The 20,091-nt window shown below is 42.8% G+C and overlaps 1 protein-coding gene across 1 annotated transcript in view; it reads left to right on the forward strand.

Moving 5' to 3' along the window:
• CYFIP2 (cytoplasmic FMR1 interacting protein 2) overlaps positions 1-20,091 on the forward strand; it is a 145,234-nt gene that overhangs the window by 83,048 nt on the left and 42,095 nt on the right. The window contains exons 13-14 of the mRNA XM_082254618.1: positions 16,620-16,739; positions 18,052-18,177. Coding sequence (XP_082110744.1) covers positions 16,620-16,739; positions 18,052-18,177 — 246 coding nt within the window. The remainder of the gene's footprint in view (positions 1-16,619; positions 16,740-18,051; positions 18,178-20,091) is intronic.

Below are 20,091 nucleotides of genomic sequence, written 5' to 3' on the forward strand. Positions count from 1 at the left end.
GGTTAACTTCCATCACATGGGGAAAATTATTATCATAATATATTTTTTTGGGGACTTCTAAGTTTGCTATAAATAATATACTGTCAGATTTGTCCCTTCGTATTTCTAGGGACGAGGAATTTTAGGGATGAGTAATCTCTCACCTTGAAGTTCTTATCTGTGCAATTCATAGCATTTTCCATGTAGACTGTAGGTGGGATGAATGTAATACCTTTACAGGGGGTCAGTGTAATTTTCTCATATTACAATAAACCAAAACATGCACAAATGGGACTTAGGCTATATACCTTTTTGATTTCACGTACATATATTAAGACAAAAACAATCTCAGGGTTTCTATTATTAACAATTCTTGAACATACCTAATTTTCCCTTGTCCTAGAAAAACCCTTTAAGTTTGACTGTCAACCATTTTGGAAGTGCAACCTATGAATCTAGAGAAAACCAACAATGTCACTTTGTCCTATAAGGGGAAGCTACTTCTTTGTACATCAGTTTTCCAGCAGATCATAGAATCAGCATCCAATTATGCACATGAATGCACAGACCCAGTTAAACAATCCACAGAAAGTTAGCAGGACCAGGAATCTCTCAACTTGTATTCCTGATCTGTCCAATTCATAGCAGATCAGGTGTCTGCATATTGCATCCATTTATACAGGCAGATGGATACCCATTGTCTTTGCTCAAGGAATATAACTGATCTGTATCCACAAGGGTTAACTTATGTACCTGCCTTGCTGAGTGCATCTAGCGTGTTGGTTTCAGGTGACCATAACAGGTTGCTAAAATATAGTTGATAACTATAGAGGACAGGGGTATCAATATGTGCAGTATGTGGCTGATAGCAGGAAGCACCTAAGGTGATTAAAATCTATTGCTTATGTGGTGCCATTATTATTATTATTATTATTATACAGGATTTATATAGCGCCAACAGTTTACACAGCACTTTACAAAATAAAAGGGAGACAATACAGTTACAATACAATAAAATACAAGAGGGATAAGCGAGCCCTGCTCAGAAGAGCTTACAATATAATTGGGTGGGGCAGGTGATACAAAAGTTTGTAACAGTGGGGAATGAGCTGATGGAAGTGGTAAAAGATTAGTTGGAGCCATGATAGGCTTCCCTGAAGAGATGAGTTTTCAGGGATTGCCTGAAGGCAGCTAGAGTAGGAGTTAGCCAGACAGATTGAGGTAGAGAGTTCCAGAGGATGGGCGAGGCTCTGGAGAAATCCTGGAGATGACCATGGGAGGACATGGCAGACAAGGGAGCTTGAGAGCAGGAGGTCTTGAGAGGAGCGGAGAGGACGGTTTGCTTGATATTTGGAGACAAGATTGGTGATGTAGCTCGCGGCAGAGTTGTGAATGGCTTTGTATGTTGTCGTTAGTATTTCTAATTTAATTTGTTTGGCAGTCAGGAGCCAGTGTAGGGATTGGCGGAGAGGGGTGGCAAACACGGAGCGGTTGGTAAGGTAGATGAGTCTGGCAGCAGCATTCAGGATTGACTAAAGAAGGGATAGCCTATGGATAGGTGGGCCTAACAGAAGGGAGTTGCAATAGTCAAGGTAAGAGATAAAAAGGGAGGGAATAAGTAGCTTGGTGGTTTCATTAGATAAAAAGGGGCGCATTTTAGAGATGTTAAGGAGGTGAAGTCTACAAGATTTTGACAACGATTGGATTTGGGGCTGAAAGGACAGGTCAGAGTCTAGGATTACACCTAGTACCCTCGCATGAGGGGAGGGATTGATTGATGGTTGCAATATTGATTTTTATCTAAAACTCGTGGAGGGGGGCACACGTGGGGGGAAAAAAATATCAGCTTGGTTTTAGAGAGATTTAGTTTAGGGAGGGGTGCGACATCCATGTTTATATGTCAGTTATTAAGTTAGTAATGCAAGAGCCATTTGTGCATACTGAACCTATGAGTCCTACATTAAACTATAATGGATTTGAATTCATGTCTTTGTGCTTTTTATATATTGTTATATAGATTTATTATATCTGTTTTTTACTATATTAAAAATCTTTGCTTTTTTAATAAGCATTTTTATGCAGACACTGGCTTCACAGAGTAGAAAAAGGTAGAATACAGTGGAATCTATTAAGTTTCATGCTCTCTCTCTCAGATTGAAATTGTATTTATATATATCTAAAAATACAGACAGGGAGGGGAAGGGAGCAGATGAATAAATTTTCTGGATCATTATTATTAAATAAATAAGCTATTGAGTTCTGTGAACAGGCTTTTTACTACAGAGATGGGCATGGAAAATGTGAAACTGAACTAACAGTTCTACCTGTTTTCTGCTTATAAACAGGGCTCAAGTCCTGCAGGGAATGCATGGGAACGGCGTTCCTGTACTTTTTTTTCACAGCAGGAACACTGTTCCTGTTAGCAGCCACGTCCTTCAGGACCGACTGTCACTGGCCGATGCTTCCTGTATAGCGCCGGCACCTGTCACAGGCAGAGTGATACTAAATGTACTCCGCCTCCGCCTGTGACAGGAGCAATATAAGAAGGATCGGCTCTGCTCTCTACTGCAGCCGCATGCTTCCTCTAGCACCGCTCCTGTCACAGATTTACACTGATCCTCGGGGATGAATAGTGGCTCGGGAACCATCCAGCAGTACCAGCCAGTAAAACCAGCCAGCAGTACCAGCCAGCAATACCCACCATCAGTACCCACCAGAAGTACCAGCCAGCAGTTCCCACCAGCAGTACCCGCCAGCAGTAGCAGCCAGTAGTACCAGCAGGAAGTACCCACCAGTAGTACCAGCCAGCAGTACCCACCAACAGTACCAGCCAGCAGTACCCACCAGCAGTACCAGAAAGCATTACCCACCAACAGTACCAGCCAGCAGTACCCGCCAGCAGTACCCACCAGCACTACCTGCCAGCAGTACCCACCAACAGTACCAGCCAGCAGTACCCGCCAGCAGCGCCTGCCAGCAGTACCCACCAGCAGCACTAGCCACCAGTACCAGCCAGCAGTACCAGCCAGTAGTACTCACCAGCAGTACCAGCCAGTAGCACCAGCCAGCAATACCAGCCAGTAGCACCAGCCAGCAGTACCTGCCACAGTACCCACCAGCAGTACCCACCAACAGTACCAGCTAGCAGTACCTAACAACAGTACCAGCTAGCAGTACCCGCCAGCAGCACCTGCCAGCAGTACCCGCCAGCAGTATCAGCCAGTAGAACCAGCCAGCAGTACCAGCCAGTAGTACCCACCAGCAGTGCTAGTCAGTAGTACCAGCCAGCAGTACCTGCCAGTAGTACCAGCCAACAGTACCAGCCAGCGGTACCCACCAACAGTAACAGCCAGCAGTACCAACCAACATTAACAGCCAGCAGTACCAGTTAGAAGTACCAGCCAGCAGTACCCAAAAGCAGCACCTGCTGCAGTACCTACCAACAGTACCAGCCAGCAGTACCCACCAGCAGTACCAGCCAACAGTACCAGTCAAAAGTACCAGCCAGCAGTACCCAATAACAGTACCAGCCAGCAGCACCTGCCGGTACGTCACTTTGCCTGTGAGGGGCTGACCGCCGCAGTATATGTACTTGCGGCGGTCGGCAAGTGGTTAAAATTGGAAAAGTTTTTTCAGTTATGTGGGTTGCTTCAAGCCAGAGAGCTATACGAGCAGTTTGGGAGTCATATCCTGCACTGCACAGTCATTTCATGAAAGCAAGCTTGAAAGAGTGTGTTTGTTTTATAGAATTATAAACGAAAGGTACCACATCCCTAATCTGTATAGGATCTATACTGGGAAAGATATCCCAAAGAGTGAAACCCACAGCTGGAACCCGAGGTGTACAGGTAGGTGCTGGGGTAAGAAGACATAAGAAAGAAGGAAAACATATAAGAGAAGGGGAAGAGAGAAAAAAAAGGAGGGAAAAGAAAAAGGGGGAGGGGAAAGAGGGGAAGAAAAAGGGGGGGAAGGAAAGAAGAGGAGGGAAAGAAAATAAAAGTGAGGAGAGGAAAGGGATAGGGGAAGGGAAACAAAAAAAGGGGGGGGGGGAAAGAAAAAGGGTGGGGAACTGGGAAAAATGGGGAAGGAAAGAGGAAGGGAAAAACAAATGGAAATGCGAAGAAAAATGGGAGGGCTAGTGGGACTTTAAAGGTACCAGGTAGTTCAAAATAATAAGTACATAGTTTAAAAACTAGAAATATTTATTGACATAACATCTTTAAAATCCAAGACAAACAATACAACATAGATGCAAGTATTTTGACATATACAAAAAGAACAATGTATTGAACATAAGGCAGTAATGATAATGAAGATAAATAGGTCCAATGATGAGCATTAAACCAATCCCGACATGTTTCGCGGGCAGTGATGCACCGCTTCTTCAGGGGAATAAGAATGTGTCAATGTACAGTGCCTGTATGATGCAGTGACAACAAACAATTGTTATTAGTTCAAATGCATATATGTATAACATCAAAAACATGAAGTGCATGCTAATATGGAACATCAAAGGGCATCCAGGGCCGTCACCACAGAGAGATCCACCACCAAGCCAATTGGATAGAAAGCTCCCCAGAAAAAACGTCTCACCCGCGGATGTGGAGGGGCATAGGGGGTGGGATAGAGATGTAAGTGTGATGAGCTAAGAAAGCCTCCACCGCCCGGTAAACAAGAAAGAAAAGCCTGTTTATAGGTCTAACATATATACCTTATTCAGTGTCTGAGATAGACACGTTTATATAGTCAAAATGAAAAAGGTTAAAGGCAGGAGGTGTCAGACATGGCGGCCAAGTTGGAAAATACCCAGCGGGGTAATGATCTGTTGGGATGGAAATCAAACAAGTAGTGCATCTGTGATCCAAAATGCTGTATATTATATCTCCGTTAAATGATTGAAAAATGAGCGAAGGGGGGGCTTTACCTGCAAAGATGGAGGATAAGTCCTTCTTGGTAAGGATAGGTAACTAGAGATCTGAATAAAGCCCAGGTATGAGCTATTGTACTTGTATTACTTAGTCAGAGGGGTAAGGCCAGCCATCACAGACATCTAAATAGCATTATTGGAGAGATCGACATATTACAAGGTGAAAAAGGAACCCATCTATCATCTGATAACAGGTACGCCAATATGGTTCTAAGTATCTTACCCGCGTGGGACCGCCATGTCCGCACACACCAGTTCCTGAGTGACTGAATGAGACGCTTAATCCCCCTAATATGGCCCTCAACCCGGCACCACGCCGCGCATGACGTCACGCGTAACGTGGGCGGGTCAGGTCCTCAACTGCGCGCGCATCCGAAGAGGCGCATGCGTAGTGTCGCTCAGACCGGGCCGCAAAGGACAGCCCGGAAAGCGGCCACAACAACGCCGGACGGACAAACAACATCCGGCCAGCGATGTGTGAGAGGACCACACATCCGCTGAGACGTCTGGAGAGCACGCCACCCAGTGGCAGGAGGAAAAACCACACACATGGATAGTGCCCCGGATGCACTTCGATCGCCAAAAGAATCATAGCATGCATATAAACAAATATGACAATGGACATGATAAGGAGATAAAGTAATGGCAAAAAAACACCTATTGATTTTTGTGTAAAATATAAAGTTACAATCCTCAAAGTAAATAATTGTTATAAAGGAAACTTATAGGAAACAATAGGTTCCCCATAGTTTCTACAAAAGGATACCATGTTATGGAGTACTGAGATCCTCCAGCACACGGGAAATTTAACATCATAAAAAATAAAACATATCATAATATTAAGTATTAACTACTACAGCAATTGGAGATATAAAATCCCAGAGAGACATCAGCTCGAAAAATGAGTATAGAAAAGGGATAAAGTTTTCAATAATGAGAGTGATTGGCAAACTCACCATTCTCCAGAGTCACATCTGCGGTGCCACAGGGGGTGGATGGTCCAGAGATGAATCGTGGGCAAATAAGGGGCAGGAACGTCCAGCAACTAACATCGACCGGGCTCAAGGGCAATCCAAAAATGTATATAAAAAGGGGAGAAAAAAAGAAGGAATAGACCATTGGGGAAACGACCTTTTTAACCCAAGAAAGGTTTGTAAGTCAGAACCTCATTGATCCCAGGGGGTATGATAGCCTCCAGGGATTCTATCCAATACGATTCCCTTTGTAGAATCCGTTTGTCCCAGTTTCCCCCACGGGGATCCTGGGGGATCACTTCCAAAGCAAAAAACGAGACCATGGAGTTATCATACTTGTGGCAAAAAGCTATGTGACGTGTGACGCTCGTTTGTATTGTACCTCCCTCAGAGTGATAGATATGATCACCTATACGCTTGCTCAATTTCCGAATGGTCTTGCCGACATAAAATGCCCCACAGCAACAACTCATGAGGTAAATAACCCCCTGAGTGTTGCAGTCGGCATGATGTCTGGACTGAAACCACTTTCCACTGGGCAAGCGAATACCAGTACCGACCCTTATCCAAGGACATTTATCACAAGAACCACAGCGGTATGTACCCTTTGGGAGACCTACCTTGGTAGATTCTTTTGTATAGTGACTTTTAGTTAAACAGTCTCTAAGGGACATTGATCGTCTAAACACCAGACTGGGTCTGGCACTTAGATATTTGTGAAGGGTAAAGTCTTGAGTAAGAATCGGCCAATGGCGCTTCAGGATCTTTCGCAAAACATCATCGTGAGCAGAGTATGTGGTAATAAATCTGACACTTTTATCATCTTTTTTGGAGGTGGTTTTATAAAGCAAATCAGCTCTCGAATAGGTGATGGCTCTATTGTAAGCCTTCCTGAGCAGTGTCTTAGAATATCCTCTGGCAAGGAGTCGCTCACGGAGCAGGCCAGCCTGGACATAAAACTTAGCCTCCATGGAACAATTTCTACGGAGCCTTAAATATTGGGCATAAGGGATACTTGCAATCAAGGGGGCGGGATGGGCACTTGCTGCGCTGAGAATGGTATTACCCGCACTAGGTTTGCGGTAAAGGTCCGTGTCAATAAGGCCATCCGGGGAGAGGCTGATATTCAGATCAAGGAATGAAATCATGTGCCTGTCAAACGTATAAGTAAATTTAAGATTTAGATTGTTATGATCAATGGCTTTCAAAAATAGTGAAAGTTCATCTACTGTACCTGTCCATATGATCAACAGATCATCAATGAACCTGTACCAAATTAAAATGTGAGACATCCACTGTTCCATTCTCTCGTCTGAAAAGACCAGCCTCTCCCAGGCACCCAGATATAGATTCGCATAAGAGGGAGCGCAGCAAGTGCCCATAGCTACCCCCTGGACCTGCAAGTATGTTTGTTCCAAAAAGGTAAAATAATTTCTCGTGAGAATGAATCTTAATAACCGGAGGACAAAGTCCATCAAGGGCCAGGTCTTATAATCCTGTTCCTTGAGGAAAGATTCGGCCATCCGGATGCCCTGGTCGTGCGGGATACTGGAGTATAATGCCTCAATATCAATTGCTACAAGCAGGGCATCCGGAGGGACCTGAATCTCCTCAAGGTGTTTAAGGAGATCGGTGGTGTCCCTGATATAGGACGGGAGTGCAAGGACATGAGGAAGTAAAAATGAGTCCACAAATTTGCTGGCGTGCTCCGTGAGCGACTCGTTGCCAGAGACGATGGGTCTTCCAGGAGGGTGCACCAGACTCTTGTGCACCTTGGGCAAAGTATAAAAGGTGGGAGTTTTGGGATATTTGGTAGATAGAAAGTTATACGTATCCCTGTCTATGAGGCCCTGGGAAAGGGCCTCAAAACACAGGGATCCGTATTCACGAATGAAATCCTCAATGCAACCAGGCTCGATGGGCAGGTACCATTGCCGGTTACACAAGACTTCTAGACACATGGTTTCATACTGGGGAGGAGTCATAACAACTATGTTACCCCCCTTGTCTGATTGTTTTATAAGGATATCTTTATTGTTTTGAAGTGAGGATAGAGCCAGGGCCTGATCTCTAGTGAGGTTTCTAGGGATGGGGGGCAAAGAAGTCGTTTTTAAGTCTCTGGACACCCGTTGAACGAACGTCCAGATGTTAGCATTGTTCGATAGATCAGGAAATTTCTCTGATTTCGGTTTGAAAACCTTTTTTGAAATAATTTGAGAAGTAGGAGGAGGAGGGGTTTCATCAGGTGAATCCACTGAGTCAATCATGGACACAACGTCCGTGTTGCCCTCTTCATATAACAGAACTAGGTCCTTGATGGCCCGACTCTCAGCCATGGTAAAGTGCCTGGTCTGTTCGGCCAGTTGTTTTTCTAAATTTTTTTGTTTCCTATCTTTGTCAAACATAAATTTAAAAGTAAGATTTCTTGCAAACAGGTGTAGATCTTTTATAGTTTCAGAAGTATCAATAGCCCTGGAAGGGCAAAAGCCTAGACCCAGGCCAAGCACTTGTTCTTGGACAGGAGTCAAGTCAAACGGGGTTAAGTTGATAATATTAAGTTTGTTTGAGGAATTGATGTGTGTGTTGAAATTATTTAGGTTGTTTTGGGTTTCACATACATGTTTAGATTGCCCTGTTTGGTGTTCCTGGGTGTTTGGGGATTGGGTAACTCTAAAAAACCGTCGTCCGATATAGCGGAAGCGGAATCACTAGTGTTAGAGGGTAGTGAAGTGTTTCTGGCTAGTACTTTCTGTAGTGTAGGGGCTATGTTTGGTAGGCTCGTGGACGTGTTTAAATTAGCGAGTGTATCAGGTTTTTTCTTATTTTGACTCGAGGGTAAAGTGGGTGAAGGACCAGCACTGCCTCGTCCTCGTTTCTGGGCCTTGGTGCGTTTGTTAGGAGCAGGGGGGCCTGATCGTGGTGCTCGTGATTGGTGCGAAAGGGAACTGGCCAAGCTAGAATCAGATTCTACATTATCATCCGTGATATCTGCGTGATTGATGGTGCGTGTGCGGTGTGTACGTAAGGGGCGGGTTTTGAGATTCCATTTATAGGCATAGCCTTCATTGAAGGCTTGTTTGTCTTTTTGGAATTTAACTTGTTTTTTATGAATAATTTCTTTATTCATAACCTCTAGTTTGGCCTTCACCTCTGTCCAAGCTGGAGCAAAATTAGGGGCCTCGAAGACCTGTTTGTATTTGGTATTCATTTGATCTATTTCAATGTCTAACGCTGTCATATCCACCCTATACTGGGTCACGAGTGATTTCATCAAATCTTGACTACATGTATTAAGAATACTCTCCCATTCTTTTTTGAAAGTCTCAGATGGATCTCTCAAAGTGGGGAGCGTGTGTATCCTCAGCCCTTGTGGACTGATGTTCTCATCAATGTACTTGAGGAAATACTCGATATGCCAGTAAAGATGTGATTTGCGTTTTAATAAGTTATACATTTTGCCTAGATAGGTCCTTAGGTCTTCCTCTGTTTTGGTATGAGATCCACACGTGGATTGTATACCTGTCATGAAACCGGTCCATGCTGTGCCTAGCAAGTCCATGCCTATGCCCACAATTTCAGACCAAACGACCACCAACGACCTCACAGGATGCGGAGCTGGAGAAAAAAGCACAACTACTCCGAACCAGAGTGTGTGCCACGGGAAACAAAGACAAAACTAGAATTACTGTCTCTCTGAGATATCAATAAAAGGCTGAGCATATAATCCAAGTGATATGTTCATATAGAAAATGCTATAAAGCAATACAGTTTTACAAACACTTGGCATGAAGCCAAAAAGGAAGGCGCCCTCAGGTGTGTTATCCACCTAGAATTTATTGAAAGAGTGTGTTTGTTTTATAGAATTATAAACGAAAGGTACCACATCCCTAATCTGTATAGGATCTATACTGGGAAAGATATCCCAAAGAGTGAAACCCACAGCTGGAACCCGAGGTGTACAGGTAGGTGCTGGGGTAAGAAGACATAAGAAAGAAGGAAAACATATAAGAGAAGGGGAAGAGAGAAAAAAAAGGAGGGAAAAGAAAAAGGGGGGAGGGGAAAGAGGGGAAGAAAAAGGGGGGGGAAGGAAAGAAGAGGAGGGAAAGAAAATAAAAGTGAGGAGAGGAAAGGGATAGGGGAAGGGAAACAAAAAAAGGGGGGGGGAAAGAAAAAGGGTGGGGAACTGGGAAAAATGGGGAAGGAAAGAGGAAGGGAAAAACAAATGGAAATGCGAAGAAAAATGGGAGGGCTAGTGGGACTTTAAAGGTACCAGGTAGTTCAAAATAATAAGTACATAGTTTAAAAACTAGAAATATTTATTGACATAACATCTTTAAAATCCAAGACAAACAATACAACATAGATGCAAGTATTTTGACATATACAAAAAGAACAATGTATTGAACATAAGGCAGTAATGATAATGAAGATAAATAGGTCCAATGATGAGCATTAAACCAATCCCGACATGTTTCGCGGGCAGTGATGCACCGCTTCTTCAGGGGAATAAGAATGTGTCAATGTACAGTGCCTGTATGATGCAGTGACAACAAACAATTGTTATTAGTTCAAATGCATATATGTATAACATCAAAAACATGAAGTGCATGCTAATATGGAACATCAAAGGGCATCCAGGGCCGTCACCACAGAGAGATCCACCACCAAGCCAATTGGATAGAAAGCTCCCCAGAAAAAACGTCTCACCCGCGGATGTGGAGGGGCATAGGGGGTGGGATAGAGATGTAAGTGTGATGAGCTAAGAAAGCCTCCACCGCCCGGTAAACAAGAAAGAAAAGCCTGTTTGTAGGTCTAACATATATACCTTATTCAGTGTCTGAGATAGACACGTTTATATATGTATATATCGTCTCTGGCAACGAGTCGCTCACGGAGCACGCCAGCAAATTTGTGGACTCATTTTTACTTCCTCATGTCCTTGCACTCCCGTCCTATATCAGGGACACCACCGATCTCCTCAAACACCTTGAGGAGATTCAGGTCCCTCCGGATGCCCTGCTTGTAGCAATTGATATTGAGGCATTATACTCCAGTATCCCGCACGACCAGGGCATCCGGATGGCCGAATCTTTCCTCAAGGAACAGGATTATAAGACCTGGCCCTTGATGGACTTTGTCCTCCGGTTATTAAGATTCATTCTCACGAGAAATTATTTTACCTTTTTGGAACAAACATACTTGCAGGTCCAGGGGGTAGCTATGGGCACTTGCTGCGCTCCCTCTTATGCGAATCTATATCTGGGTGCCTGGGAGAGGCTGGTCTTTTCAGACGAGAGAATGGAACAGTGGATGTCTCACATTTTAATTTGGTACAGGTTCATTGATGATCTGTTGATCATATGGACAGGTACAGTAGATGAACTTTCACTATTTTTGAAAGCCATTGATCATAACAATCTAAATCTTAAATTTACTTATACGTTTGACAGGCACATGATTTCATTCCTTGATCTGAATATCAGCCTCTCACCGGATGGCCTTATTGACACGGACCTTCACCGCAAACCTAGTGCGGGTAATACCATTCTCAGCGCAGCAAGTGCCCATCCCGCCCCCTTGATTGCAAGTATCCCTTATGCCCAATATTTAAGGCTCCGTAGAAATTGTTCCATGGAGGCTAAGTTTTATGTCCAGGCTGGCCTGCTCCGTGAGCGACTCCTTGCCAGAGGATATTCTAAGACACTGCTCAGGAAGGCTTACAATAGAGCCATCACCTATTCGAGAGCTGATTTGCTTTATAAAACCACCTCCAAAAAAGATGATAAAAGTGTCAGATTTATTACCACATACTCTGCTCACGATGATGTTTTGCGAAAGATCCTGAAGCGCCATTGGCCGATTCTTACTCAAGACTTTACCCTTCACAAATATCTAAGTGCCAGACCCAGTCTGGTGTTTAGACGATCAATGTCCCTTAGAGACTGTTTAACTAAAAGTCACTATACAAAAGAATCTACCAAGGTAGGTCTCCCAAAGGGTACATACCGCTGTGGTTCTTGTGATAAATGTCCTTGGATAAGGGTCGGTACTGGTATTCGCTTGCCCAGTGGAAAGTGGTTTCAGTCCAGACATCATGCCGACTGCAACACTCAGGGGGTTATTTACCTCATGAGTTGTTGCTGTGGGGCATTTTATGTCGGCAAGACCATTCGGAAATTGAGCAAGCGTATAGGTGATCATATCTATCACTCTGAGGGAGGTACAATACAAACGAGCGTCACACGTCACATAGCTTTTTGCCACAAGTATGATAACTCCATGGTCTCGTTTTTTGCTTTGGAAGTGATCCCCCAGGATCCCCGTGGGGGAAACTGGGACAAACGGATTCTACAAAGGGAATCGTATTGGATAGAATCCCTGGAGGCTATCATACCCCCTGGGATCAATGAGGTTCTGACTTACAAACCTTTCTTGGGTTAAAAAGGTCGTTTCCCCAATGGTCTATTCCTTCTTTTTTTCTCCCCTTTTTATATACATTTTTGGATTGCCCTTGAGCCCGGTCGATGTTAGTTGCTGGACGTTCCTGCCCCTTATTTGCCCACGATTCATCTCTGGACCATCCACCCCCTGTGGCACCGCAGATGTGACTCTGGAGAATGGTGAGTTTGCCAATCACTCTCATTATTGAAAACTTTATCCCTTTTCTATACTCATTTTTCGAGCTGATGTCTCTCTGGGATTTTATATCTCCAATTGCTGTAGTAGTTAATACTTAATATTATGATATGTTTTATTTTTTATGATGTTAAATTTCCCGTGTGCTGGAGGATCTCAGTACTCCATAACATGGTATCCTTTTGTAGAAACTATGGGGAACCTATTGTTTCCTATAAGTTTCCTTTATAACAATTATTTACTTTGAGGATTGTAACTTTATATTTTACACAAAAATCAATAGGTGTTTTTTTGCCATTACTTTATCTCCTTATCATGTCCATTGTCATATTTGTTTATATGCATGCTATGATTCTTTTGGCGATCGAAGTGCATCCGGGGCACTATCCATGTGTGTGGTTTTTCCTCCTGCCACTGGGTGGCGTGCTCTCCAGACGTCTCAGCGGATGTGTGGTCCTCTCACACATCGCTGGCCGGATGTTGTTTGTCCGTCCGGCGTTGTTGTGGCCGCTTTCCGGGCTGTCCTTTGCGGCCCGCCTGAGCGACACTACGCATGCGCCTCTTCGGATGCGCGCGCAGTTGAGGACCTGACCCGCCCACGTTACGCGTGACGTCATGCGCGGCGTGGTGCCGGGTTGAGGGCCATATTAGGGGGATTAAGCGTCTCATTCAGTCACTCAGGAACTGGTGTGTGCGGACATGGCGGTCCCACGCGGGTAAGATACTTAGAACCATATTGGCGTACCTGTTATCAGATGATAGATGGGTTCCTTTTTCACCTTGTAATATGTCGATCTCTCCAATAATGCTATTTAGATGTCTGTGATGGCTGGCCTTACCCCTCTGACTAAGTAATACAAGTACAATAGCTCATACCTGGGCTTTATTCAGATCTCTAGTTACCTATCCTTACCAAGAAGGACTTATCCTCCATCTTTGCAGGTAAAGCCCCCCCTTCGCTCATTTTTCAATCATTTAACGGAGATATAATATACAGCATTTTGGATCACAGATGCACTACTTGTTTGATTTCCATCCCAACAGATCATTACCCCGCTGGGTATTTTCCAACTTGGCCGCCATGTCTGACACCTCCTGCCTTTAACCTTTTTCATTTTGACTATATAAACGTGTCTATCTCAGACACTGAATAAGGTATATATGTTAGACCTATAAACAGGCTTTTCTTTCTTGTTTACCGGGCGGTGGAGGCTTTCTTAGCTCATCACACTTACATCTCTATCCCACCCCCTATGCCCCTCCACATCCGCGGGTGAGACGTTTTTTCTGGGGAGCTTTCTATCCAATTGGCTTGGTGGTGGATCTCTCTGTGGTGACGGCCCTGGATGCCCTTTGATGTTCCATATTAGCATGCACTTCATGTTTTTGATGTTATACATATATGCATTTGAACTAATAACAATTGTTTGTTGTCACTGCATCATACAGGCACTGTACATTGACACATTCTTATTCCCCTGAAGAAGCGGTGCATCACTGCCCGCGAAACATGTCGGGATTGGTTTAATGCTCATCATTGGACCTATTTATCTTCATTATCATTACTGCCTTATGTTCAATACATTGTTCTTTTTGTATATGTCAAAATACTTGCATCTATGTTGTATTGTTTGTCTTGGATTTTAAAGATGTTATGTCAATAAATATTTCTAGTTTTTAAACTATGTACTTATTATTTTGAACTACCTGGTACCTTTAAAGTCCCACTAGCCCTCCCATTTTTCTTCGCATTTCCATTTGTTTTTCCCTTCCTCTTTCCTTCCCCATTTTTCCCAGTTCCCCACCCTTTTTCTTTCCCCCCCCCCCTTTTTTTGTTTCCCTTCCCCTATCCCTTTCCTCTCCTCACTTTTATTTTCTTTCCCTCCTCTTCTTTCCTTCCCCCCCCTTTTTCTTCCCCTCTTTCCCCTCCCCCTTTTTCTTTTCCCTCCTTTTTTTTCTCTCTTCCCCTTCTCTTATATGTTTTCCTTCTTTCTTATGTCTTCTTACCCCAGCACCTACCTGTACACCTCGGGTTCCAGCTGTGGGTTTCACTCTTTGGGATATCTTTCCCAGTATAGATCCCATGAAAGCAAGCTTAAATTCAGCTCATAACAGTAAGCAGAAATCTCTATTTAGTGGCCTTAACAAGGTCCTGACGTGAAAAAATGATTTGTTAAACCTTGCTGGGGTTGCAGATGCTGTTCAGTAAATGGGACTGTTATCTGAAGTCTTTTGAAGAGATGACATCACACTTTCACAAGCCTACCAGCTGATTGATCGGTCAGTTGGTGCAATTGAAAGAATGAAAGACTCGCCTGGCAAACATCTGAAAGAAGTCATGGAATCTCTGGATAAAGGGAATTTCAAAGGTGTGACCATCAGTACAAAAGACCAAGTGAGGATAAATCTCCCTCAATTTTATCAATGTTTGGTGGATAAGTTACGCTCCAGGCTTTATGCTTTCACTGCGAGCAAAAGACCTGCAGCGTCATCACACTCAGGTGAATTTGACATTCTTGTCTCTGAAATTGACATCCTGAATTTCCAACACTAGCCAATTGATGTGTACAGTCCTTGGTTTGAAGGTGAGATGAAGCTGGAGCAGCTGTGCAAGAGATTCCGTCTCAACAATGCATCAATGATCTGTGAAGGTTTCAGAGATTTTATTGATAATGGTGGTGCAGAGGTTCCTGAAAATCTGAAAACAATTGTGACAGCAGTTAACAGTCTTCCAGTTACATCCAGTGATTGTGAGAGGGGCTTCAGTACAATGATCTTGGTGATGTCACCCCTTAGGAGTGGGCTTGGCATTGAATGCCTGTCTTCTCTTTTTTTGTCTCATTGGCCCTCCTGTGCATTTATGGGATCCTTTACCATATGTCTCAAAATGGCCGACCACACATCACAGTGCAGATGATACTAAATCTTGAAGAGTTGATCATCATCTTGAACAGCAAGGGAAGCATTAATACTGTTTGTGGGGTATTTTCTAATGGACTGTGTTACCTTTTTCGTTTTTTACACTGTTTGTTTTACAAATTCCCTGTGAGGGAACCATTGTCACACATTGTGATGGTTTTTTTTGTTAGTACAGCATACAGCTTGAATTATTTGGTTTTTACATCTGTTCTATATTTATTTGTTTAATGCATGTGAATTTTGGAGGTGTCCTTGTAAACTGGCACTTTACAAAAAATGTTGCACTTTATTTGTTAAAAAAGGAGTATGTATTATATATATATATACACACATATATATATATATATATATATATATATATATATATATATATATATATATATACATATACACACACACAAACTTTTTTTATTTTTGAGGGGGGGGGGGGGTCTTGGGTGAGTTCCCACACTTTTTTTCCCAGGACTTGACCTCTGCATGTAAATATATAAAATATTCCACATGGAATGGGTTGAGGCCTCCCTAAACAAGGAAACACAGGTCCACAAATTCTTTGATGTCTGGGAATTTTTCATTCAAACTTTGCCTACTGATAGCCAACTATCTGTAACACCTTGTTTTCAATGCACTTGAGAGTATCAGATCAGACTATTAACTAATTATCTTCCAATTAACTTTTCACCTCCCACCTAAACTATATCTTATATTCTATTCGCCCTCTTCCTCCAATTGAGAGATAGTTGACCGACCGCCATCCATCCAGCATGCACTGTTTAGTGTTTACTGCTGGATCCAGCAACACCAGCCCACTCTAAACTATTTTATCATATTGAATACTGATATTCTTATTTTGTTATAGTGGCCAAATGTTGCAGCCATCTTCATTGTCAACTGCATTCTTATACTAAAAATAAAATGTAAAAAATCTTTAAATATTCAAATGCGGTATTTCATATTTACCTATTTTTATAATCCTTACAGCAGTAAGCAAAGAAAATATGTATAAAATCAATATGCATTCCTTTTAGGACAGATATGGACAAACCAGTTGACACTAAATTCAATGCCAAAATCTGTCTTTGCAGACGAAATAGTTGATAAGATGTGACACATTTTATATATAAAGGTTTCTGTAGTGAGGAATGGTGAGCTGCTTTGAAGACTATGACTTTTCCTTGTGGTAGGTTGTGACTGGCTCTGGTCTGGACAGTCAAAAATCGGATGAAGAATACCGAGAACTGTTTGACTTAGCTTTGAGGGGTCTACAGCTCCTTTCTAAATGGAGTGCCCATGTCATGGAAGTGGTGAGTCACAAAGATCAGTGTTATGTATGTCCTGTCCTATAGAGAACTCCTCGCAGAAGACTGCTTGATGTTCTTTCATGTGTCTGTTTTGTTATAGTATTGGTAAATGCAGTAATGGCAGATAAATTGGAGTTGTTATTTCTTGGAAAAAAATTGGGACATTTCAGCTAAATTTTTACATTTTGATTATATGTATTAAATTAACAAAGGATAAATGGGGTATTTTTTTTTTAATTTACAAGGAACTTTAATAGCTTTAAGAGTTAGGAAAACCTTTCAACTATCCTGGACCTTCTTTGTGCCAAAAATGCCCCCCCGTAAGCTGGGGGCATAATGTTAAATACTGAGGAAACGAGGAAACCCAAGGCTTGGTTTTAAAGGGCTTTGATAGGCAAATGCTTTTGAGATCATAATTTATTGTAGGTGCAGTTGACCTGCATTTGACCTACTCTAGCTGCTTTTGAATTTCTTTAGACTTAATTTTTTTTTTTCACCTTGCTGAAAACTCTTGGCATAACCTACTATAGCAGATAGCAAAAGTAAATCCCTTCATTCATCCGTAAAGTATTTTGCACTCCCTACAGCTTTAACTGCCCAAACATATGTGTTGTTCCATTAAAGTGCATAATGCACTAACCCAGTGGTCTCCAAACTTTGGCCCTTTGCACACTAATCCTCCCATTGACACCAACAATGGGACATCATTTCTGCTACTGACATATCAACTACAGGGCACTATTTCTCCAATTGACACCAACGATGGGGCATTATTCCTTCCACTGACACCAATGCTGGGGCACTATTTCTCCCAACTATGGAGCACTATTCTTCCCACCAATGATGGGACACTATTCCTCCCACTGACACCAGCGATAGGGCACTATTTCTCCCAACTATGGAGCACTATTCTTCCCACTGACACCAATGATGGGACACTATTCCTCCCACTGACACCAGCGATAGGGCACTATTTCTCCCAATGACATCAACAATGGGGTGCTATTCCTCCCCCCCTAATACCAAAGATGCATTGTTTACTCCCACTGATGCCAGGACAATTTCTACTCCCACTGGCTACAGTCTGCCCCGTTAAGGACAGTAAACTTGCCCCTTGTTTAGAAAGTTTGGAAATCCCTTCACTAACCAATAATCTTTTTATTTTATTTTATTGTAATCAGATTATTTAAAGAGATATTTTAAATGATTGCTATGGGTTTGCTTTTTGTGCATTGCTTTATTTGCCTAATTATGCCTAGTGCAAGTTATGACAACCTTTGCATAACGTCACTTTTTTTTTTGTCAAATCCCATAGTATTCCTGGAAGTTGGTTCATCCTACAGACAAATTCTGTAATAAGGATTGTCCTGGCACAGCGGAGGAGTATGAGAGAGCCACGCGGTACAACTACACCAGTGAAGAGAAATTTGCCTTTGTGGAAGTAAGACAGCCTTTCTTCCAACACTGCATTCAATGACACTCCTAACCAACATTGTTTTTTTTTTTTCATGATTTGAAGAAAGAAGCAGCCACTGAAATATCAACCATAAAGGGATTTTTCAAAAACTTGGATATTCTTTGAATGGAACTCATGCATGTAATGGGCTGCTGACCTACCTAGTCATGCTGTTACTTACAGTACTTGTTTAGATCTGACTATGCAAATTAACAATTCTCAAAGAAAATCAAATGATTTATATATTTTTTGGGAATGCCCAGTTTGTCCAGTAAATAGAAATGTAGGTACAACAATAGCCTGCAGTCCTATTAAAACTCAGGAGACGTGGTGAGCTCTACATTATTATACTGATGAGCTGAGTGAAATAAGAATTAAGGACTGCTGAGGATACCCAAAGACATTCCAATCATGACTATTAATTAACCTGAACTATGCAAATATAGGAAAAACATTTAGTGCAGTGATGTATTCCTTTATTAAAAATAATGAAATGTACTTTTACATACATTTACTATAAGTACCTGTCTTGATATCAGCCTCCTGTCAGCCCTTGACCCTACATTCACACTGATGCGTTTTTTAATGCGTTTTGCAGAAACGCACTTCAGTTCATTTAACATGATTTCCTGATGTAGTTCACATCTGTGTGTTTTGAGGCGCTGCATTTTTTTTTAAAAGGGTCAGTGACTTTTTTTCCCACAGCAGATTGTGTTTTGTGTGTAATAAACTTTAACGGAGCCGCATCACAAACGCAAGTGTTGTGTTTTTGATGCATTATTTTTCTCTTTAACACTGTGTATCGGTGATGGTTGCTAAGGAAAAGGCTGGGAAGCCGGCCACCGCGTCCTGAACAACCGATGAGTCATCAGGTGTCAGCAGGGTTCCCCGCTGAAAGCTGAATGTAAAAAAATCAGGAACAAAAACAACGCGGGGTCCCCCCAAAATCAATACCAGACCCTTACCAAAGCATTCAACCCAGCAGGTCAGGAAAGGGAGGGAACAAGTGAGTGCCCCCCTTCTCCTGAACCATACCAGGCCGCATGCCCTCAGCATGGGGGGGTGCTTTTGGGCCAGGGGGGGCAGCAGCAAGGGCCTCTTCCCCACAACCCTGGGCAGTGATTGTGGGGATCTGCGGGCAGGAGGCTTATCGGAATCTGGTAGCCCCCAGATCCCGGCCAACCCCCTATGTGAATGAGTATGGGGTACATTGTACCCCTACTCATTCACCAAAAAATGTGTCAAAAAGAAAGAAAAATGCACACACAGTTTTTGACAATTCCTTTATTAAAAATAAAAAAACAGTGTCCCCTGATGTACATACATCGTTATTCACGCCGCCTGCTACATCGCCAGACTCGAAAAAAGAAAAAAAAAAAAAAGCTCCGCCTGCGACGAAGGCTATCCACCAAACTGCCTGCTCCTCCGTCTGACAGTTCTTAAATAGGTAAGCCCCCCTGTGACATCAGCTGCCCACAAAATTGCCAAGGTCCATGTCACATGAGCAATCCTGTCTTTGGGTACAAGTTTTGGCTGATAGAGACCGTTTACCAATGCCTACAGCATTGTTTCTCAACTCCAGTCCTCAAGTACTCCCAACAGGTCATGTTTTCAGGCTTTCCATTATTTTGCACAGGTGATCTGATCAGTTTCACTGCCTTAGTATTTACCACAGCCGTTTCATCCTGAAAACATGACCTGTTGGGGGAAATTGAGGACTAGAGTTGAGAAACATTGGTCTACAGCATTTGTCCCTCACTGGTTGTACAAGCAAGATGTTGCTTTATTGCTAGCTAGCAGGTTTCTGCAGGATTCCAGTTTAGTGAGCAAGTATTGTCCATTAGAGAAAATTCCTGAACCTCAGTGATTCACATCTCTTGTGATAGAATTGCCTATCTG

The sequence above is a fragment of the Pelophylax lessonae genome (genome assembly GCF_965119305.1).
Source record: "Pelophylax lessonae genome assembly, chromosome: 4".
Taxonomy (NCBI): domain Eukaryota; kingdom Metazoa; phylum Chordata; class Amphibia; order Anura; family Ranidae; genus Pelophylax; species Pelophylax lessonae.